Consider the following 24,635-nt stretch of genomic DNA (forward strand, 5'->3'; position numbering starts at 1 on the left):
TCTTGATGTCAGTGGCAAGAAACAAATTCTGCTGGAGCGGTGCTGGGCTTTCTTCAAGTTGGCAGCTGCTACAGCCCTCTCCACATTGCTTCGACTCCAGCAAAGCCCGAGGGGCCCTGAATGGAAAAGTACCTGTGAAGATTAAGGTTGGTTCCAAAGGCACATTACCGGTCTGCTGTGTAACACCCTCTGGTGACATTGAGGCCTTATTAATAACTAAACATCTGTCACAACTATAATTATGTTTCTCATGCCAGGCTGGAGCCTCTACCATGTCCTGTGTAAACACGGACAGGCGGGTTTGAATTATTTAGGGGTTCGCTTTGAGTAAATCATCACGCAGCGCTGTTTCTAGTAAGTTTCTGTCCCCTCCTTGCAGAGTCTGAGCCTTCGCTGCGGCGCCTTTGATGTGCTCCCCAATCTCTCCGAGAACATCACCCTGGACCCCCGATGCGGCTGCCGGAGCAACCCGGAGAGGGGAAGCCCGAGAATGAGAAAAAGGGGAACGGAAGAGCCCCCGAGGGGGGAGAGGAGCCTCCAAGAAGCCAGGCCCCCGACTTTCCCACCTGGCAAGTCTTCCCCCAACCCCCAGGACCTAGATTGTTTTGCAGCCCTCAGGTAGGGGGTGGTGCGGGGTCTGGGGGCCTTCGTTGCCCGATGTCCGGGGCAGAGAGCAGAATTTATGACAATGACGTGGAGGAGGGGTCCCAGAGCGTGGGCGGTCCCGCAGGGCACGGGAGATTTCATCACTCTGCGGAGCGGGCTGGTTTCCATTGATTATCTGTGAGTGAGCCCGGCAAGGGATGTGTTTGCAAACTGACTGTCAGAAACTGATTACCGGGGAGGGGGCTGCTTGTTAGAAATAACGACAGGCCTAATTTACAGAGCACAGCGCGCAGCCGGGTGGAAACGGGACCGTCTCATGGGTCATTTCAGCTCGTCCTCATCATAACCCCACGAGGGGATGTTGCGCCCAGTTTTCAATTCTCCCTCATCATACCCATGTGAGGGAGTCGTCCCCGTTTTTCCAGGAGAAAAGCAAGACAGACCTCGAGTGTTTGTCCCAGACTACACAAAAGCAAACCCAGGATTCCTCCTCTAGCCTCTGAGTTTGAAACTTACCTTGTCAACCTCAGGGCGTCCCTGCCTCTCCCTCACACGGGGAGGAGGTTGGTTCCAGGTGAGGGATTGGAGGTTACCAAGCCACAGGCTTCCCTGGGCTTTTCATTTTGCTCCCCCCGACCATGGAGACATCCATGGCTGTAAAAACTCAAGAGCACTTTCCACCGGGGGTGGTTTTGCGGAGAAGGAAATGTTGATGTGCGTGATGCTGGCATCACAAAATTGGTCGGTGGTGCATCTCGTAAATGGGTGTGTTCTGGAATCATCTCCCTAAGACTGTTTGCAGTGGGACTGCTCGCCCTGTCTGTCACCAGCACACAGGGTTTATAGTGGGGACAGTGAGTCTAGGGTTAGGTTTATGGAAGGAAAAAAAGGAAGTGACCATATTTCTGGTGACCGCAGCTCCCAATGTTTAGCAATTCCTCCCAGGAGTGGGTGGTAGGACTGCAGGGCTCAGGGGCAGGACGCTGTAAGGCTTTATCCAGAGACTTTTGCAGGACAACTCATTGTTTGGGAAATCAAGGGTGGAACTCACCAGGCCTTTGGCCCAGGTCACCCTTACCTGCAGAGCAAACCTTTCTCAAGGGCTCTGAGGAGAGCTCCGGAAGAGGGCAAAGTGAATACGGAAGAGAAGAAAGCTAGGGTGGGCTCAGAACTTGATACTGCTCAAGAAAGTTGGCCAGGGGTCAGGGGACCTCCTGGGAGAGGTTCCCCCACTCCAGCTCTTCTTTTCCAGGGGAGGCGCCCCGGTGGGAGGCATGTCCAGTCCAAGGGTGAAGTTCCAACTGGCCTTTCCCCAGCCTGGGGAAAATGACAGCATGCTGGGTACTTCCACTGGGCCGGGGGACGTGCTGAGGGAGGAGGGAAGGACTGGGGTGAAGAAACATTTCCACATGTCCTGTGAGGGCCACGGCAAAAGCAGTGGAGGAACGGCAAAGCAGCAGAGAGAAGGGCAAAAGGACACTGCCTTTGTTGGTATGAAGATATCACATAGCAAACGGATAAAGAAGTCTTTGGTGGAATCAGAAAGATACTCCCACATTGAAAATATCTCCGCGTTTGTTCCCATTAGAAATTCTTTGACCATAAATTAGGCAATTAACTTTATCTATCTCTGAGGGACAGCAGTAGCCCAATAAGTCAGCTTCTTTCAAGGAACCAGCTACTCCTTTGGAGGTGAGCATTAACTTTTCGGATCCCAGGCCTGAAGGTCTCTAAGCCTCCGGGCTTACTTCCATCACACATTCATATACTACCAGAGACTTTCCACAGCACCAGTTATCAAGGACCCCTGCAGTCCTCGATCTCCTTCCCACAGTTATGGAGTATGGTGAGGAAAAAACAGAACAGAAATACAAGATAAAAGAATTGCAAAAAAAAAAATAGGGCCTGGGATGATCAATGTTTTCTGGAAACAAAGACCCAGAATCTCTTGCTAGCCACCATTTTAGTGCAGGGCGAGGGTTACAGTGCTTTTCCTGAAACAGGGTAGAAGTAGTGGTTGAATGGGCAGGTTTAGCAGCATAAAGGAAACAAGGTAAGATTCATCCCCACACCTGGGTACTAGTTGTCCCTGTATTGTCCTCAGCAGACCTCGTCCTGTGAGCATCACAACCTCATTGACCAAGAGGAGGAGGGATTTCCACATTCCCAAACTGGCCCACAAGGCAGGTCAGGGTGGGCCTCAGAACGATTCTGTGTCAATTTATAATCTATGGTCCCCAACAATACACCATGCCCCCCCAACACACACAACACACTTTTGATTCTGCATTTCTTGGGGGGCATAGCCACATATTCCTCAAAGATTTCTTTGTGTAGCAGGCAGAGACAGCCAAGGAGAAGACTAATAAAGTGGGGCGGTGGGAGGGAGTTCTGTGGCCGAGGTTTTAGCACCTAGAACTTGGACGTGGAGGGCACAGGGAACATAGCTCATGTCTCAGTCACTTTCCTATCACAATGCCCCAGGAGATTTATTCTGGCTTCTGGTTTTCAGAGGATTTTGTCTATGGAGCGCTAGCTTCAAGGCAGGGAGGGCAGGGTGGAAGAGTCTGGTGGAGGAAAAGTGCTCACTTCATGGCATCCAGGAAGCAGAGAGACGGGGGCAGAGCCAGGAAGGGAGCTGCACTTTTCCAGGTCACACCACCAGGGAACCACCTCTTCCGTCTAGACCCCACTTCCTCATAGCACATTCAGCTCTAAACTCCTCAGTGATCAACCCACCTATGATCCAATCACTTTCCAAAAGCCCAGCCTGTGCACATATGAGCTGTCTGGGAGACGTTCTAGATCTAAACCACAACAGCCCATCAGGAGTACATTCTCACATCCTCAGCCGCAAATGTTCTCACTATTCCCTGCCTCCTGTCCTTCAGCTGTCTGTTTGGGAGTCTCCTTCAGATGTGGCACAGCCTGTCATTGAAGTTGGCCTATAGAGCACCAGGGTCCTCTCCAAGAGCTACCACAGCTGACCAACTACAGTGGCCTGATGGTCACGCATGGTGTGGGAAGAGTAGACAGGATATCACACAGAGAAGAGTCTCCTCAATATTGTCCTTGCTCCCTTCTCCAGAGCACTTCCCCACCTCCTGGTACCATTTTGGTCCCACAAACGGAAGTCCAGCTCAGCTCATGAAAGTGAAAACAGAGACATGTTAGAAAACTTCAGTGGGGATGGGAGGAGGGTGTCTAACAGAATCCAGGCCAGCAGTGCTGCTGGTCCTCAGGGATGCATGGAACATCCCTGAGTAGTCTAGAGGGATGTGGAAAACCCCAGAAAGCCGTATCTCCCTGGTCCCTCTGTCCATATGAAAATAATGTTGAGTTGCTGCTCATTTAGTAGCTAGTCTCAGTTGATGTATTACTCTGCCACCAAGAGTTGGGAAATCCCTTCCTCTAGGAAAATAATTTCATCAGAATTCAGGAATTCAATGTTCTTAGTCTTGTCAAGTTCCTCCCAAACATCTCCATCTCAATTTACAGGATCTCATTTTTTTCTGATCAGTGCCCTCAGTTTAACTGCAGGTACTCTTCAGGGCTGAGCATTAAGCTTGTGCTGTAATTCAGCCAATCACATCATGCAGGTTTGTTTTTGCTTTTCAGCAGCTTTAGCACTGTGGCTAAAGGAGAGAAGTTTCTCCTTCAAGACACACTTGGAAGGCTTTAGCTTGTTTGTGCATGTCTGGAGCTTATGCTTTTCCTTTAGTAATTTGTCCAGAGATGCTAAGAGGAACCAGCCAGCATCAATATATTTCTTATTCTTCCAAAAATGTATAAAAGTATTGTAGTCACTAAAGTGGTGAATTGCATCTCACAAGTGTTGAATTAAGGTAATCAAATGGATTCTATGTTGCATATTGCTTTAAATAGTTCACGTCATAGACTCTCTGTACCCTCTATGCTATCAGAAAGAGAGATCATGGCAACTGTAGCTCTCATCAAATTAGAGGGACAACTATAGAAACCAAAAACAGATTAGAGAAATTCATTCTTTTAATTCTATTTCCCTAAGCCAATCTTGGTACTAAAATCTCTGTGTTAGTCAGCCTTCCTATCCCTGGGATAAAATACCTAAAACCCACAACTTAAAAGAGGAGAGGTTTATTTGGCTTATAGTTTCAACTGGTTCAGTCCATGGCTGGCTGGCTCCAAGGCAGAAATGGCATGGTGGAAGGGCCTGGTGGAGGAGGTGAGCTGCTCATGTCTTGCAGTCAGAGAGAGAGAGAGAGAGAGAGAGAGAGAGAGAGAGAGAGAGAGAGAAAGAACAAAAGGAGGAAGTAGAAACAATTTGGTTCCTAGAGTTGGCTCTCCAATTTGATGGACTTCAGCTGGACCTCAAGCCCCAAGGGACCCACTTCTTCCAGTCAGGGTCCATCTCCAAACACATGAAGTTTTGGGGGAGGTAGTTTAGATCTAAACCATAACAATTGGGAACAAGTATAGTTTCAATTCCAAGTTCACTCAGGCATGGTCTCATTGTTGCCCACTCCTGATCAAATCAAGGGTGTCCAAGGGGAGCAGGGTCAGTGTGTATGAACATAGATACCTCCACCCTAAATATGTGGGCAGAGGGGGGGACAGGCAGTGAAGTGGGGATGGGAAGAGAGTGCCTCAAAGAATCTAAGGCCAGCAGTGCAATTGGTCTTTGGGGATGCATGGAGTGAGAATCTAGAGGGATCTGAAAAAATCCCCAGAAAGCTACACCTTACTGGTTTCTCTGTCCATAGGAAAACAATCACTGTTGAGTTGCTCCCCATTCGGTAGCCAGTTTTAATTGGTGTACTACTGTGCCATCAACATGGGGGAATCTTATCCTCTGGCAAAATAATTTCATCAGAATTTAGGAATTCAGTGCTTCTAGTCTTGTCAAGTTCCTCCCAGATATCTCCATCCCAATTTACAGGATCCCATTCTTTTCTGATCAGTATCTGTTTCAGTTGCTTTGTTCTTATTGCTGAGACAAGATACTCAAAGTTAAAGGAGGGGAGGTTTATTTAGCTCACAGTTTGTAGAAGTTTCAATCCGTAATTGGCTGGCTTCAAGGCAAAGGGATGGTAGAGGGGCCTTGCAGAAGAGAAACAGTTCATGGCAGGCAGAAGGTAGCAAAGCAGGGAAATAGCAAGCATCAGGTGATAGTAGCAGCCTTCTTTCTGTCTCTCATAGTCTATCCAGGCTACCCAGATTTAGGGCAGGTAACACTCACACCCAGGGTAGGTGGGGCACCCTTAATCCTAGCATCATACTATTAATCCCAGTTTAATTATGCATCCTTAATTCCATGACCACACTTTCTAGATCCACCCACCTCCAAAAAGCCCCACCTATGAGTGCATGAGGCTTTGGGGGGACATCATGATATAAGCCATAACAGTATCCTCACTTTAACTGCAGATATTCTTTAAGGCTGAGCATTAAACTTGCTCCCCCTCACTCTAACTCCTTGAGATACTGGTTTATATTCCATTCTGAAAGGTAGCTGACTACCCATTCAGTGCTGGTAAGTTGTTTTCTATTGCACTTCTTTGTAAAAGACCCTGGAGTCTTTTACAAAGATGGAACCATGTAGAGCCAAAGTGATGAACCATCTCTGGTGGCACAAAAGCACCAGGGAAGATAAATCTGGCCAGGAGCACCGAAGTGGAGAGAGATCTCCCAGAAAGCGCAGGAACTGTAAAAGTAGGACCCCATCCTCCCAACCTCCACCCTCCTAGCTTGGTCTCCTCCTTCTCAGCCTGAAGATTGCAGAACAACTCCCTAGAATGCCTGTTCTGTCTTTGCTGAGATGTGGCCAGATTTTTCTCTCCATGTATCTTGAAGAAGCCACTTCAGATAGGCACCTCCATCTTTTCTCATTTCTCTCATCCAAGGGAGCAGAGAAATGAAAGGCTGACATCATCTAAATTATCTAGGTGCTGGCTCCTTGGTCTGGGGACCTGAAAGAATGTTCTTCCCCTTTTGTCCAGATGATGAGATCTGGGTCTCTTTGGCTGAGGTCTGGAGTTGATCATGGGTGGTCAGTGGGGACACAAGGCCCCTGAGAAGAGTCTCCAGGGAAATGAGCAATGCCCAGGTAGCTTCAACAAAGTCCAGCTAAGTAAACAACTCTCCTGGGCTGCAGCCCAGTCCAAAAGAAGCTTTTCTCATATGGGGAGAAATGGATGTGCACTATTGATATATGAGCTTAAAATAACCTATGTTCCAAACAAAGTGTTTTTTAGTATTTTGAAATGAAAACGTGTAGACAAAGCAAGGATTTAGAATGCATGACTCATTAAATTGCTGACTCTGAAAGGAATGGGAATTCAAAGGGAACTTTTCTCTCTCTGCTTCTCCCTCCCACCCCTGTTCTGAATAGCTTATAAAAAGAGTCTCTACATAAACAGGGCCCATGAACTCCCTGTGACTCAAGACCCCACAGCCTTAAGGGTGAAGGAACTCAACTTTTAATGTGTGGTTACGAAGTTAACCTCCCTTGGTAGCGTGGAGTCATCAACCAGAGTTCCCCCCTGCAAGACCACCCTCGTTTCTCCTCCTATCCCGGATAGGAGTCCAGGGTCTCCCATGGCACCAGGCTGACCAATGCTCCTTCTGTCCCCGGTGCTTGGTTCTGCTGGTCTCAGCTGTACTGAACTCATAAGCCCAAAAAACATGTTGCATCCTGAGCATTAAACTCCAGGCACTGCATCTCCAGGGGGAGTGCGTACCACGCAGTGCTGCAGCAGGATGCAAACCAGCACTCCTCGCTGTGCTCTCAGGCTCAGCCATGGCTTATAATGGAGGGCTGGGCTTGAACAGCAGTGATGTTCAAGTTTTCCTCCCACCCTCCCTTCCTTCCTCCCTTCCTTCCTTCCTTCCTTTCTTCTTCCCTCCCTCCCTCCTTCCCTTCCTCCCTCCCTCTCTCCTTCCCTCCCTCCCAGACTCACTCAGAAATAATGCTGTGCCAACCACCTAGGCATCCTTCAATCCAGTCAAATTGGCACCTAAAATTGACATCACCTGTGTGTGGCCCAGGAAAAATCTTAGTATATATAGGGTTCAATGCTCTTTGAGGTCTCAGGCATCTACAGGGGGAGGTGTCCTAGAACACATCCCCAATAATAGGGACCACCCTGGACCACCTGCCAAATGATGGCTTCCCATAGCTATTCCCATCCCAAGATGTGGAACACTCCAAGGGAAAACCTACAAAGATTCAGGACGTGGATAGATGACCCTACGTAGTCATAACCTCAGCCCCAAGAAGGCCTCAGGGTGACTTGTCAGTTCTAGGGGCCAGGTCACCTCCTCACTGTAGAGCATGACTGCCTCAATATCTCTTACTCTTCTACGAATGACATCACTTCCTCACAGACCCCAGGCATAGGCTTCTCCGGTTTCCCAGCTCTTTGTCATCGTTTTGCATCTGTGCCCATCTTTCCATCCTTCCCTACCCATCATAATGGAGGAGGATCCTTCCGCCAGTGCAAGCCCCGCCCACCACCCAGGGCAGACATCTATTTCCTGCACCCTCTCTTCAGGGACATTATCCCATCAACTATACCTCGTATATCCTATTTCCAACCTCTTTTCATTCTTCCCCTAGCATACACACACTTTTCTGATGTTATGTTTTAAAAAACCTACATCATTTCTTCCAACTTTTGAAAAGATTGTCACCTTTCATCTACTGCTCACCTTACCTTCCTATAATGTGCCACCTGCCCCATCTGACCCTATTCTGGAGAGAACACGGAGTAGAAGAATCTAGTTCAAGGAACCAGCAGGTAAAAGTTGAGCTCTTCATCACAGTTTACCTGGGGAGTTTCTAAAAATGTATATGTTTGCAGGCTCTGCACACGGACTCAGGAGGTTGTCAGGTTGAACTGGAAATCTCCTTGGGTCCTTCCTGACAGAGCACCAGGTTCCCAGGAGCCCCAGTGGGGAGGGTCGTTTCCGCCACATGCCTGATATCAGGGTTCATTAGAGGAAAATATCATTTACTAGGCAGGTTTACAGGTTTATAATGGCCGCCCATGGAATGAAGAGTAGAAGACTGCAAAGTGACTGTCTGAGTACTGGAGAGCCAGAGGATCTAGTCAAAAGTCAGAGGCCCGGAGCTCACTGAAGAGTGTGCTGCAAGTCGGTGTCAGGAAGCTGAAGGATCTGTGTTAGAAGGCTGAAGCCTGAAGGAACTCAGGCAGATATCCAAAGGCTATGGCAAAGATGGCAGCTCCACGGAAGAAAGGGTAGACTTTCTTCTCTTCTTATTCCATCCAGGCTACAAGCCTAGTGATTGGTGCTGCCCACATCCGGGGTGGGTCATTCCTTTTCAGTTTGTGGCCTACAACTCAGTCATCACCACACTCAGAACTGTGCTCTATAGCTGCTAGGTGGTTTTTAATCCTTAATCAAGTTGATACATCACAATGAACTATCACACGCCCCTTCAATAAACATGCACTGATCACTCTTATTCCAGTAGCTAAATCTTTTCCCTTTCCCTTTTCTTGTCAATTCTAGCCATCCATTTGGGATTTCAAAGGATCTTAGCTAGGAAACTTTTAGTCACTTTCCCCCTTCCTGGGGATTCTCTGACCCAATCTCTTGGAAATCTTCCTTCCATCCAGGGCCCATTTACATCCTTTGGGATTCTTCTCATGCAACGTGGGACAAATCGATGAGCTCAGAAAATCAATGCAAATAAATAGTCCTCTAAAAGGGCTTCATGGTCAGTAAAATTTTGATGATGCTCTGTACTGGATCTACCTCTTGAAGAATATCGATGCATATTAAAATCATAGTGATGCCCTGCAGCAAAGAGAATGGTTTATCTTTTTTTTTTTCCGGTACCGGGAATCGAACTCATGACCTCATGCTTGCCAGGCAGGCGCTGTGCCGCTGAGCTAAATCCCCAGCCCTGAAAATGGTTTATCTTTCATTAACTCAGCTTTTTCAAACACATCTTGAGCCTGGACCACTGAGAGTGTGTGTGTGTGTGTGTGTGTGTGTGTGTGTGTGTGTGAGTGTAAAAGCCTAGGTACTTGTGTTTACTTACTCTCCCGGAGACACACCAAGGTCTCAGAGCAATGTAAGTCATAGGAAATTGACATGTTCTGGGTCCAGTGAGTGGCCACACCTTTATTCATCCAAGTGCCATATATCAGCGTGCCAGGCTCTATGCTGAATGCTGGGGACAAAGAGATGAGTAACCCTTTTTCTCATGTGGTTTCCAGGTGCATGGGGAAAATGGGTTCGTACAGAGAGTTTATGTTTTAAGATAGATATGTGTGGGCTCAGAATATGCCCAGGAACACATCTAGAGACAGATATACTTGGGTGGATACACATGCACACAACACACACACACACACACAGAAGCTGGTGTGCAAGTCCAGAGTGCACCGTTCCCTTCACTTACAGAACAAGAACACAGCATGATTACTTAGAAATGTAAAAAGTCTTCTCCACTGTGGATGATGTATCATTTAGTGATAGAGACAGCATGAGAAAAGCATTGTTAAGCTATTTCATCATTGTGGAGCTATCAGTATACTTCGGGTGGCTCTGATGTCACTTTAAAAAAGGGATTGTATTTATACTGTTTTGAGATAGGGTCTTGCTGTGTAGCCCAGGCTGGTCTCAGGCTCATGGCAGTTCTCCTGCCTCAGCCTCCCCAGTGTTGGGATTGTAGGCATGCACCACCATACCTGGCAAAATAGTATTTTTTAAAAGCTCTGTTATAATCATATGGGATCATTGCCATACCCCATGGGCTCTCCTGTAGTTTTCCATCATTGGCCAGCATGTTGTTATGAGGCGCATGATTGCATTATATTATAGCAGGCCAGCACAGCATGGTGTTTGCCAGAAACACAAAAATCTTATTTAAAGCTTACCTGGACTACTTGACTGTATCAGCACACTATGCAAAAGAAATTATCTTCCTACTTAGAATGCATCTAACATAGGCAATAGGACTATCCCACTACTATCTGTATATTTTAGGCTGCAAGAAACTCAGGTAGCAAACTAATCAGTAAAGGTAATGTGGAACAAAACTAAATACACAAGTTGTGCTTATAACAATATTTTTTAAAGTTTCACTAAAAGAGAAAAGAAAGAGCTCAGCCCACTGGTGCACACCTGTAATTCCAGCAGTCTGGGAGGATCATGAGTTTGGGTGACTTAGTGAGACCCTGTCTCAAACTTTTTTTGAAAATGAGAAAGCTCTAGAAATGTAGCTCAGTGTGAAGGTCCTGGGGTCAATCCCTAATATGGGAGAGAGAGAGAGAGAGAGAGAGAGAGAGAGAGAGAGAGAGAGAGAGAGAGAGAGAGATAGGGGATGAGAAGAGGGGTGAGAGGAGAGAGGAGAGATTTGGCAATAAAGAATGAGAGTTTAAAAAAGGATGACATGTGAATGATACCCCCGAAGTCGCACAATATACTGAGAATAAACATATACAATCAAATATGAATTACTTATTGTTATTAATGAAATCTCATCATACAACATTTTTTCACTTAACAACTTGTTACCAACACTCTTCCCTATTGTGCTGGGATTTTTTTTTTTTTTTTTTTTTTGGTTTTTCTCCGGTACCGGGAACCGAACTCACGACCTTGCGCTTGCCAGGCAGGCGCTTTGCCGCTGAGCTAAATCCCCAGCCCCTGTGCTGGGATTGAAGTCTGTTTAGATTGTCTTCTTTCTCCCTTTCTTTTTTCTTTCTTTCTTTCTTTCTTTCTTTCTTTCTTTCTTTCTTTCTTTCTTTCTTTCTTTCTTTCTTCTTTCTTTCTCCTTTCTTTCCTTCTTTCTTTCTTTCTTTCTTTCTTCTTTCTTTCTTTTTTTTCCTTTTTCTTTCTAGCAGTGCTGTAGTGAGCATCTTTATAAATTTATCCCTTTGAACATATGCAAGCAATCTAAAGATAAATTTTCTAGAAGTGAAACATCTGGGTCAAACACTACGCACATTTTTTCCCCTTTGCTAAACTTTGCCAAGTCGCTCTCCAGAATTACTAAACCTATTCGCCTAAGGGACAGTCTCAGGGGGCAGGGGATGCTGGAGTAGAGGGGATGAAGGCAAAAGAGAAGAAATGTTTGCATAGAACTGAGAATAGTCTTCAGTGAAAAAATACTCCACATGCACAGTCAAAGAGTAAACCCTGCAGAAAATATTATAGACACTACTAGCTAAGAAATTAGTGACCCTTCTTCCATCATCCTAGAAATTCTTTGATTAACTCTCTGTGAGTCTTCCTTTGGCCCAGGATCCACATAATTCCTATGTGATTCTTCTATAAAACATGCCAACAATCCAAGGCAAGCATCACTGTTAATAAATTATTCTTCTAAATGTGCACTGTGGCCAGTGAGCCAGTGGCCCCTGAGTATGTGGTTTCTCTGGAAGTGCTGAGGAGCATCAGGATTCTGATTGCCTGTCCTTGTTGGTGCTTGTATGGGGATCCCTGTAATGGGATATAGACTACATGACCTTGTAGGATAAACAGGATACATGCTTGTGCAATGTTCACTCACCCCACGGCAGCTAATTTAAGACATTTGTACTATTAAAACAAAACTTGATGTCGTATGGTGTAAAAAATGATACTTTTTAAGACAAAAATGGTTGACTTCAAAGGTGGTTTCTTGCTTATGGGGGGGGTGGTGTTTTGAGCTCTGATTCCATAACCATCTATCATCAGCAGCCATTTTCTGGAAAAATTTACAGTCACAGAGACAAACTAAATTCATCCAACACACTCATAGTGTTTGTGTCAATCTTTTGGGTTCCTGGGGATTGAACCCAAGGGCTTTGCCCTGAGCTACACCTCAGCCCATTTTACTTTGTATTTTGAGACAAGGTCTTGGTAAGTCTCTAACTTGTCCAGGCTGGGCTTGAACTTGCAATCCTTCTGTGCGTCATCATGCCCAGCTGTCCCATATTTTGATTTGAGTATTTTGCTGATATTGAGAAAGTGGTACTGTGGAGGAGAGCGAGTTTGTGGATTTCATTCCCTAAGTAATCTTGCTGACTATGTGTCAAACAGCTCTGTGCCTTGCTGGAAGCCATTCTGCTCGCAAAAGAGTTCAAAGCGCACTGGTGAGAGGCAAAGGGCCCCTTAGTCGTGCCCCATCTTTTACTCCTCCCCCAGTCTCTCCCATTGGAGCAAAGTCTAGTGTTCCACCATGATCCACGCTGCATGACAGGAGCTCTCCCTCCTGGACCTCTCATCTTGTCTTAGTCCAGTTACTGTTGGTAGTAAACTACTCCAGAATCGATGGCACAAACCAACCAGCACCGTGTGCTCATGGAGATGCACGGAGTCTCTGGGCCAGGCACCCAGTGAGGGTAGCTTGTGTCTGCGCCACATCACTGGTGCCTCCCTCGGAAAGATCCAAATGCCCGTGTGCTGCAGTTATTCACTCACTTCCGTGTCTCACGCCTAGGATGGGATGGCTGAAGGATGGGCTCAGCTGGGAGCTCTGTATCAGGCTTCCCCATGTGCCCTGTGCTTCCACCAGCATAGGTCCTGGGCTCTAAGAAGAGCATCCTAAAAGAGACCCTCAGAGAGGCCCCTTCCAGGAGAACCAAGTGGAAGCTGGCTGGCCTTTGTGACTCAACCCTGAACGCGTCATTTCTGCTGTATCTAGGAGTCAAAGCAGTGCACCTCCTCCCAGGTGAAGGTGAAGGTGAAGGCACAGATATCACATCCTGGTGGGAGGAGGCTCAAGGGACTTGGGAGCTTATTTTTAAGCTACCACACATCTCCTTCAGCATCCTGGATTTTTTTCTGCTGCCCCAGGCAGTGGGCCTCTTTGGGGCTTCCTGCTGGCTGCCACGGAAGAGTAGAATGTTGGGGAAGTCAAGCCAAGGGGACTTCCAGTGATTTCAGAATCCTGTGGACACCTCTGAAGAGTACGGTGTTCAAGGAGTGTTTGCCTCCGTGCCTTCCTAACCTGACCAGGCGTGGTACCACCTCAGCGCTCTACAGCCTCATTTCAGGTCCCTGCCCGGGACTCTGAACCCCTGTCTCCTCTCTGGGCAGCAGCCACCGAGTCACCTGCCTCTGGGGCGGGTTGGTAGGGGAAGGAGGGTGCGGTTTCCTTTGCTCAATCTTCTCTCAATTCTCCACAACACCATTAATGCCCAGCTGATGTGCATACATCTTATATTTCACCAAAGTCTTGAGAATACAGCAACTGGGGAATTTCAACGTAAGGAAAAATTGCAGTGTACAAAGAAATCATTTTATAGTCAGAAAAGAAATATCTTAAGGGTTCTTTGTATGCATGGATCCCTTTAGCGAGTCTAGGGAGGCCTATGAATTGTGTTCTTAAGTGCACAAACTAGAACACTTAAGGCAACAACAAAAGAAATCAATTCTATCTCACGGCAGTACCAAACTAATAAACAAAACAAATATGTGTGATATAATAATACATGCGCTTCTTCTTTGATGCAGTGGGTAATAAGATCTAGCAGTGGGTATGATAAATGTCATAAGTTTGAAGTACTAGAGCGGTAGGTGTAAACAACATTCTGAAATAATTGCAACAACTGTAGCATGATAGGAAAATAGTGACGGAGTCACAGGCACTGTTCATGTCATTGTACCTTGCGGTTTGCATTTGTAATTGAGGAAAATGCTAGATTTAGAAGTTAATGGAAATAAATGTGTATTTTTCTCTGTTCAGATTTGCACACCCTTTGAGTGTCATCCTGGGGCTCCCTGCCTGGTGGATTCCTTAGTTATATTAAACTGCCTTGGGAATTTCCACCCTGTCATTTCTTGGAGCCAGAACTTCCTTCTTAGGGCTCCCAGGGCAGATGTCCATCTCCTTTAAGGAAGTCCAGTCTCTCACCTTAGGAATATTTTGCCTTTGACTTCCTCTCCCACCTACACAGTCCATAGAAATCAATGCACTGCCTCACCAGGCCACAGGAACGGTATTTCGGCAAATATTAAGCTGGTCCATGATAATTCTTCCCTTAAATTGCATCTGATTGCAGCCTGAGTCCCACTAAGGAGACTTCTGAGACAGGCAGACAACAGTTACTTGATTTCCTTGAGGCTAAGCTTAAAGGCCAAGTTTTGTGGGCTAAAAAACCTTGCAAAATTCAAGGCTAACAGGAAAGGTTCAACATCTTGAGTTATTTTTGCAGCATAAAGAAAGATGCCTCTGACCATCTCTAAGGTTTAATTTTGCAGCTGGAGCTAGGACAAAGGTGTCTATAATACAAGAGACTCAAGGGAAGCCTCTCTCCTTGAAAATTTGGAACGGGGGAAGACAAAACAAGAAAGAGCTAGGAGAGCTAGAAGGAGTTCTTGCTTCTTCCCCGCTGGCCTTAGGTCCCCAGGGATTAGCACCAAGGACAGGGCCAGTATGGAAACTTCAGGAACCCCCTAAACAGAGCACCTGCTCAGCACAGGGTCTCCTGGTCTAGTTAAATGTGTAGCAAGTAGAACAAGGCAGCTTCCCCAAGTCTTCCTCAGTCGTTGGATGGCAGAGACACCGAGTGGAGGGAAGGGTCATCTGCCATGGGAACACCAAGGTGCGCTCAGAACAGGGGATGGTTGCAGACCACCATACCAGACCTGGACAGAGAGGAAGGCAGGACCCCAGGGATATCTAGCAACAGAGAGCTGAGACGAAGCCAAAGCTGTGGGGGCAGAGACCAGGGTTCCTAAAGGCATTTCACAGCCTCAAAGGGCTATAGTTTACCAGCTCCTGACCTCAGACTTGGAGGTCAGCAGGACACCTGTGACCGGGTGACAAACCCAGTCACCTTGAGACCATCAGCTATCTGTTGGCATGTCCCTAGGATCAGCACGAAGGATGTATAAGCCACATCACTTGCCCTATACAGATTTCATCTTTTAGGGAAAGGCCATGGATGGCATTAAGATGAAATTGAACTTTTTAAAAAGTAAACTACCTTTTAAGGACAGTTTTGGGTTTGCAGAAAAACTGTGAAGATAATACAGAGAACTGTCATCTACTCAGCACTCAATGCCCTCCTATGTAAGCCAGGCACCATGCTGAAGTCCACAAGTAAGTATGGCACATGAATGACAGTTAGTGAGCCAAGTTGATACATTATTATTAATTAGAGTTCATACTTTATTCAAATTTAGATTTTTTACTTAATGTTCTTTTGCTGTCCTAGGATCTTTTCCAGGATATGACAGTACATTTAATTGCCGCATCTCCTTAGATTCCTCTTGGCTGTGACAGGTTCTATAATTTTCTTATTTTTGATGCCAGTTTTGAAGCATATTGGCTAGATATATTGTAGAATGCTTCTCAACTGGGATTTGTCTCTTTTCTCATGATCAGACTAGGGCTATGGGTTTTGGGAGTAAGATTAAAGAGGTAAAGAGTCACTGTAAAGTTATAATTTTCCTTCTTTTCATACTATATTCTTTGGAAGGAAGTCATTAGGCCCAGGCTGCACTTAATAATGGGAATAAATGGCAGAAGAATTTGGGTTCAACCTGGATGGGACCCTGCCTCAAACTAAAGAATGAAAAAGGCCTGAGAATATAGCTCACCTACAGTGTAAAGCTCTGGGTTCAATCCCCACTGCTGAAAAAAGAAAAGAAATGAGAGTTATGCTTTACCTCCATGCAGGTCAAGTATCTACATAAATTCTTTGGAATTCTGCATGGGATACTTTTATTTCCTTCTTTCCTCTTTCTTCTTTTCTTCCTCCTTCCCTCACTTCTTTCCTTCCTTCTTTTCTTTCTTTCTTCCTTCTTTCCTCCCTATTTCTTTCTCTATCCCTTTCTTCCTTCTCTCCTCCATAACGTATTTACATAAGCAGCAACTCATGGATATTTACTTTATAATTTGAGCTATATTAAAGTACAACTGTATTTATTTTCTTGCTCAATGTGTTGCATCCTTGGCCATTCAGCTTTGTTGGCCCCTATGTTCTGAACCTTTTTTTACTTCCTGGTAGTATAAGATACTCCAGACTCATCTTATATATTTCCTGCCTGGGCTTCTTTTATTGGAGAATGGTGTTAGGAAAAATCAAGATCTGGGTACTTGGTGTGCTTGTTGCTGCTGGGGTATTGTTTCTTCTAGGTCCTTCCAGCAGAGACAGGATGGTGATATATGCACATAGAATAACCCGTGTGTATATGCAAATCTATGCATATGTATTTATGTAGCCACCCACATCTACACTGAGCTAAATGTGGGTTTACACTAATATTTCCAACTTCAGTCTATTGCCTGGAGGGTTATTCTAGATTCCCCCTTTTGCTAATCTGCTAGTTCCCACTCTGACATTGAGCAATCTGGCTCCACCATCCACCATCCATTTACTTAATTGTTTGTGTGGTGTACATTTGTAACATTATCAGAATTGTTTTGTTATACACTTGTGGGAGACAATTTCATCAGTTAAAATGCTTATGGATAGCTCTTTGGCCTTTAGTTTTACAGACTCCATTCATTTCCAAAACTACTGAAGTAGGCACTTTTTTCCTATCCTCTTCAGTGAGGTGACTTCAGACATTTGTAATCTGGATGGACTCGTCACATTTTGTGTTCTATTCTGGCATTCAATTGACTTCCTAAATATTTTTGTAAATTTGCATACATTAAGCTTCACTCTGTGTGCTGAAGTTCAGTGGGTTTTGACAAATGCATATCACCAGGTATGCACAATTACAGTGCTGTGCAGAATATTTCACTGCCCTAAGAAATACCCCAGGCATCATCATCCATTCAACCTTTTCTCTTTATCCCTGATCTCCTTGAAACCACTAATCTCGTGTCTCTATAATTTCGCCTTCTCCACAGTGTGGCATAATCAGAACCACAGAGTATGTAGCTGTGTCAGACTGGCTTCTTGCACTTACACATACACGTTTGGGGATCATCTGCATTTTTTGCGTCTTGCTTTTATGATACCTCATTTCTTTTTTAATCACAGGATTACCCTCCATGTTCTAGAAACATCACATTTTGCTTACTATGCACTTATTGACAGGTATCTTGCTTGTTTCCAGCTTTTGGAGATTATACCTATATAAAGCTGCTATGAACATTTCCACACAGATTTGTGTGCAGAAAGACATTTTCAGATTAAATTGGGCAAGTATCTGGGAGCTTGCCTACTAGATCGTCTAAGACAATGTTTAGCTTAGTAAGATACAATTTCGTATTTCCATTAGCAAGGGAAAGAGTTTTGTTGCTTCACATTCTCACTATCAGTTGTTCTTGTTTTTTATTTTTTGGAGTTTAGTTACTGTAATAGGTATGTAGCGTTATCTTGTTGTTTTTATTTAGAATTCCGCATGCCAAGTGCTGTTGAGTGTCTTTTCATGTTTATTTCCCATCTGTATACTTTTTGTTTGATGATGTATATGTTCAAATTGTTGGCTCATTTTGTCCCATTGGGTTGTTGGTTTTTGATTCTTGAATTTTAAGATTTCTTTATATATTTTGAGTACAATTCCCTTACCAAGTATGTGTTGTGCAAATATTTTTTTTCTCAATTTGTGGTTTGTTTTGTCATTTTATAACAGTGTCTTCCACAGAGTGGAAGATTTAAATCTTAATAATGTCCAACCTGTCATTGCTTTTCTTCTATGGATCATGTTTTTTTGTGGTATTGGAGATCATACTCAGGACCTTTGCACTGAGCTACATCCCCACCCTACCCTTTCTGAGATGGGGTCTCACCAAGTCAGTAAGTTGGCTTGGCTGGGCTCAAACTTGGAATCTTCCTGCTTTAAAGTGCTGGGATATAGGTGTGTGCCATCACACCTGGCTGAATTGTGCATTATCTAAAAGTTTGTGATCAAACAGAGAGTTTCCCAGATTGCCTTCTATGTTCTTCTACAAATTTTACTGCTTTGTGTTTTGAATTTAGGTCTATGATCCAGTTTGAACTGATTTTTATGAAAAATGTAAGTTCTGTGTCTATGTGGCTATCCAGTTGTTCCAGCACCAGGTACTGAAATCAGCAAATGCTTTTTGTTCTCGCTGTGGTCATCTGGTGTCCTGGGAGTATACTTTGGAGAGAACACGTGCACCTTCACGTGCTTGTGTACAACACTCACTTCCCAAGGATATACAATGATTCTCAGATAGAGTTCAGTAAGAGTCCACGTAAAGGAAGGAAACTATTTCATTAATGGCAACATACTCAGCAAAGATGTCTCCTGCCCATAATGGAGAAAAACATTTTGACTCCTTCTTTCCCCAAGTCATACCCAGGGATATAACTGTGCACAAGAAATAGGAATTATTGTGACGATTATGTGACAACAGGATCAAGAGCTCTACAACCCCCACTCTTAGCTACACTCTGGATTTGGAAACAATCTGTGAAATCATGGTTTTTCTCTCCTACTGGGTAGGAACAAGTTTTTAGACCAGACTTTTCTCTTTAGTATAAGGACCCTCTGCCGCTTCCCCCTTCCCAAAACAACTCCTTGGAGGCAGGATGAGCTCACCTACTTGGCACTTCCGGGGACAAACCGTATCACCCGCGTCCTGCTCCCCAGAGGTTACATGCTAGCTGGTAGACTCAAATAAAGGGTGCAGGGTTAAGAACGGTCACCAGGCAGATTTCATTCCCTGCTCCCCACTTACTCTTTGGCAAACTACACCCCCAATTTCCAGAAGTGATTTCACAGGTCTCGGTACAGGGGGCTGTTTTCAATGTGCTTTGTTCCTCAGAACTCCATGTGCCGGAAGCAGGGTCCCCCGCATGGTATGTGGAACTGGGGTCTACTGGGGAGCAATTATGTAGCGAGGCTCCACCCTTGGTAGGTTAATACTCTCTTGTAGGAGCGGCGCCTGTCTCAGGAGTGGGTTCGCTCCCACAGAGCCAGGTGTTAAAAGGAGAGCAAGTCACGCCCCTCCTTGTTCTCTTACTTCTGGTCTCACCACGTGACCCCTTCTGCCCAAGACGGTTTCCCTCCTGCTTCCTGGTCGCGTCGTGCTGCAGCTAGGGGACCTCACCAGGATGCTGTTTGAATCTCCCAGACACTAGAATCAGGAACTGCATAAGCCTCTTTACACATTACCCATCCTTTAATATTTTGTTAGGGCAGCGCAAAATGAACCAAGGTACACGGTTCTCTTTAACTCTTGCCTGATGGTTGCCGCCTTTCTCTTTTACTATCTCTCATCACAAGGAGTAGCTTGTGATCCGCTTTGCTCCTCATATCTATTCTTTTTCTTTTTTCCTTGCTGGGGATGGGACCCAGAGCCTTGCACACACTAGGCCAATGTTCAAGCCCCATACCTAGTGTGTGATAAATTCAGAAATTTTTTTTTCTTTTCAAAAAAATCATTACATCCTGCATATAACTTTGGCTTATTTTTTGCAAATACGTGTAATTCTTAGATTGCATGTCTGTTTTCTGCCCTGCATATTATAATACAAGGTGCTCAACATGTTTCCCATGTGAATCTCCCTTTCCCTGCGTGGCCTCTTCCCATGGTTTCCTGCCCCAATCTCACAAAGCTCACACCTTCCCACATCCCTTAGGATGACCCTAGGATGCTGGCACCTAATGGTTCTGTAGTCTACTGTGTTTCTTAAGATACCACCTTCAGGAATAGGTTGTTTCTTTGAGACTTTAGGACAGTGTTTCCTTTCCTACACATTTCAGTGTCTTCTCATAGGCTCCATGTCTGCATTTCTTCCTCCCTCCTTCCCTCCCTCCTTTCCATTCTCCCTCCCTTTCTTTCCATTCTCCCTCCCTTCCTTCCTCCCTCCCTCCCTCCTTCCCTCCCTCTCTTCCTCTTTCTCTCCTTCTCTCCCTCTTCCTTCCTTCCTTCCTTCCTCCCTTCTTCCCCCCTTCTTCCCTCCTTCCCTCCCTCTCTTCCTCCTTCCTCTCCTTCTCTCCCTCTTCCTTCCTTCCTTCCTTCCTTCCTTCCTTCCTTCCTTCCTTCCTTCCTTCCTTCCTCCTGCTCTCCCTCCCTTCTTCCCTCCCTCCTTCCCTCCCTCCTTCCCTCCCTCCCTCCCACTCTCCCTCTCTCCCTTTCTTCTTTTTCTTTCTTTACTGGGGATGGAACCCAAGGTCTCCATCCTGAACTACATCCCCAGCCCTTTTATATGTTTATTTTGAGACAGGTTCTCACTAAGTCATTAAGTCCCCCAGGCGGGACTCACACTGGCAATCCTCCCAGAGTTCTAGGGTTACAGACGTGTGCCACCATGCCTGGTTGCATTTGTATTTTTATTGAAGGTTGCCATGTGCCAGTTTGTGGTGTTTGGCTGGTGTCCACCTAGCATGAGCTGTAGTACCTATCTGGACTATTATCTTTTTCTGGTTCTTGGATTTCCTAACTCTGTTGCAGAATTCATAAAATTAATAAAAGCAACACTCACTGTTTCTAACTTTATTTACAATGCTTTTCACAGATTATATTTCAAGAACAAGTGGCCTATTTAACACACTTTTCTTTGTAGAGCATATGTTATCAGGCATGTTTGGTTTCTTGTATAGAGGCTGCAGTGAACTGAGGCAGAAAGAAAAGCTTAGTGGGTCAGAGAGAGAGAGTTACCCATGATGCCTGTAGCCTTCAAGAACATTCTCATGCATCTGGGAGGCAGCTCCACTGTTTTCAGGTCTCTGTAAGCTCCATGCCTGGGCATCAGAGGAATATTGAAAGGCAAATCATCTGGAAAGCTGTCTAGGGTATGTGAAGATAGACAGACAGGTAGACAGATGGAGTGCTAACCATTACTGAAATAAATCAGATTAGTGATGGCAGTTTGCTTGGATTTTCACAAACGACACCTTAAATAACTGGCAAAATATCAACTGTTCCTCCTACAATTGCAATAAAAACTGCCTTCAAGCCAGGGGTGGTGGCACATACCTGACATCCCCGCATGCTGAGAGGCTGAGTCAGGAGGATTGCAAGTTCAAGCGCAGATGAGCAACTTAGTGACTTAGTGAGATTCTGTCTCAAAAAAATGCGTGAAGAAAACTCATTACTGCTCATTGTCCTATCTCTGTTGATTATTTTTTAGACTGTGTGCAAATTTAAAAGTGAAGCTTGGTGTTGAACAAACATTTTGACCAGAGAAGAGCTTAATCTGCCTGGAATTGGCAGCCTTAGTCAGTCAGGATTTTAAAACAACCTAATGTGTAGTGCAGTGTTATGCATGGAGGTTGAATGATTTTCCTTGTGTCACTGTTGTATTAATTGAGATAATTCACAGCAATTAACTCTGTGTCTGGTGCATAGTAATACACCCACAACTGTTAGTGGTTAGTCTTGTCATTAACTGAATACACTTTATGTACGATTCAACACTTTAATACAGCCTTTCAAATTATCACAGAAAATAAAAACAAGCTATACTCATTAGGGTTGACTCTGTCATAGTAACCTGATCTCTTAGTGGCTTACTGAATGCACTGGACCTGTCATACCTGTGAGGTCTGATAAAAGGGAGACATGCTGCTCCATCTTGGCATCATGCCATAGGGAGAAAGAACAGGCCTCTGGGGTCACACAGTAGGGGAGGAGAAAGATAGGAGATACATCCACTTTTAATTCCCTTGATCAGAAATGATATTTATCATTCAGCACATTTCATTGGCCAGAACAAGTCTACTGCTGCAAGAGGGGCTGAGAAATATAAAGGAGCATGTAGATAGATAGATGATAGATAGATAGAGGATAGATAGATGACAGGTGATAGATGTATAGGTGGTAAATAGATTGATAGATAGATGATTGGTAGATAGATGATAGATAGTGTCTTGGTTACTTTCCTCTCGTTGCTGGGACAAAATACCTGACACCCAAAATTAAGGAAGGAAAGGTTCATTTTGCTTACAGTTTGTGGAGGTTTCAGTCCATACTTGGCAAGTTACAAGGCAGAGTGGCACATGGCAGAGGGCTATAGCTCATGGCGGCAGAACACAGCAAAGCAACAAACACACACAAAGGAGGAAATGGCCAGAAGCACCCTCTTCCTCTCCCTTACATATGCAAACTATCCACCCCAGGGTGGGTGTAGCTCTCACACCCATAATCATTCAAACCCTAAAAGCCTGCCCCGCGACAGCATGAGGCTTTGGGGGGACACCCAAACACAAACCATAACAGATAGATAGATAGATAGATAGATACATAATGAGTTCTGATTTGCCACACGCCAAAAAGTAGAAATTCCTAGTTTTTAAACATATTTTGAATGAGACTTAAAAATTAATTTCATTTAAATTAATCTTATACTTTTTTAGTCCATAATGCCAAATGAACTATGTATGATACAGAAGGTTAAATATCACATGGCTTCTCTTCTATGAGAAATCCAAGGATAAATAATTTAAGGAGAAAAATAGAAGATAGATGATAGGAACCAGGGAGGTTGACTTTGTGGAAATGGGAAGAGGCCCCAGGGATGGGGAGACGGAAGTGAGGGGAGGGGAAGGGGAAGAGAAAGGATGAAGACGTGATATGCATATGTACCAATTCCCTGTGATGAGTGCATTTCACACGTGTGAAAACATACACTAATAAAATTTTTAAAAATTGTAAATAAGAATTAGATGTAGTGAATGTTGCTTTTATTAATGTTGTGAATTCTCCAACAGAGTCAGGAAATCCAACAGTCAGTAAGACATAGTAGTTCACATTCTTAAAATCCCTATGTTTTTAGGTAGGTACTAACTAAATGAAGCCGCCAGTGTGGAATGGCAAAGCACACAGATTATTAATCATTCAAAAGCAAGAAAGCCTTCACTGTTTTGTCTCATCCAGAACATGGAATAAAATACAGGTATATAATTAAAAATTTTAATCCTAAAACATAAATACAAGGCCCTACACATTGACAAATATTGAATGAAAATTTTTTCAAAGAGGGTTCAAATTAGTTTTCCCAAGTACGGTTAAATGTAGAACTGGCTTTCCCTGAAGTCAGAAATTGATAGTTAGGTCTGAATCAAACTCTGCCCTACATTGTCCAAGTTTGCTTACACTATTCAAATACAAGGGTGAGTGTAGCTCAAAAATGGGATTTCAAGAGACTTTTGCTTGCGGGGTGGGCTGGGCTGGGTATGATCAAAATATAGACATTGAAACCCAATAGTTTGTAAAACTGATAGTCACTAATAATGAAAGGGAAAACGTGGGGAAAAGAATTTCATGCCTGAAGAGATTGACAGCAAGAGCAAGAGCAAGCAGAGTTATGCTTTTTTTTAATTATTGAGTTTATTGGTACAATTTAGTTATACATATCAATCATACTCATCATAGGGAATTTGTGTCTGTACATGATATATCTTATCTCTTTTCACATTCCCCTCTCCTTCCTTCGATCCCTCTTCCCCTCCTTATTTGTAAAGCTTTGTTTTCATTTTATCCTTCTTTCGTTTTTTTCTTTACCCTTCCTTCCTTTCCCCTCTTCTCTCCCTGCTTCTCTTTTCCTTTTAAATAATTTCTTCCTATTTCACAGTATCTATTATACACTTTGGTTCTTAATTACACTTTCAGTTTCTCACTGAAAGACAATGAGCTATTTATACATATATCTCCCATTTATTTCACTTAAAAGTATGGACCCAAGGTCCATCCATTTAGCTAGAAAAGTCTCAGATTTTATCCTTATTTATAGTTGAGTAGTATTCCATTGTATTAAAAAAAAGCCCACATCTCTTTTATTCATTCATCAGTTGGTGGGCTTTTGGGTTGCTTCCAAGATTTAGTTATTACAAACTGTGCCATTAGAAACATTGGTGCATGTATATCACTGTGCTATAATGCTTTTAATTAGTTTTGGAAGATACCAAGAAAGGGAATAGTTGGGTCAAATGGGACCTCTAGTCTTAGTATTTTGAGGCATTGCCACACTGATTTCCACAGTGGTTGCACTGGTCTACACTCCCACCAATAGTGCAGAAGGGCTCCATTTCCCCCACAGCCCTCCCAGCATTTGTTATTGGTTGACATCTTGATGATAGCCATTCTTCGTGAAGTGAGATGAAATGTCAGTGTATTTTTAATTTGCATTTCTTGAATGACCAGTGACATTGAACAT

The 24,635-nt window shown here is 44.4% G+C and overlaps 1 protein-coding gene across 1 annotated transcript in view; it reads left to right on the forward strand.

The window, feature by feature from the left end:
• The first annotated feature begins 450 nt into the window (after window positions 1-450).
• The window catches only part of Caln1 (calneuron 1), a 467,543-nt gene continuing 443,358 nt past the window's right edge, over window positions 451-24,635 (forward strand). Inside the window, exon 1 of the mRNA XM_013520649.1 lies at window positions 451-573. Within this exon, the coding sequence (XP_013376103.1) occupies window positions 451-573 (123 nt within the window). The remainder of the gene's footprint in view (window positions 574-24,635) is intronic.

Source organism: Chinchilla lanigera, unplaced genomic scaffold, assembly GCF_000276665.1.
Source record: "Chinchilla lanigera isolate Chin_1 unplaced genomic scaffold, ChiLan1.0 scaffold00055, whole genome shotgun sequence".
NCBI lineage: Eukaryota > Metazoa > Chordata > Mammalia > Rodentia > Chinchillidae > Chinchilla > Chinchilla lanigera.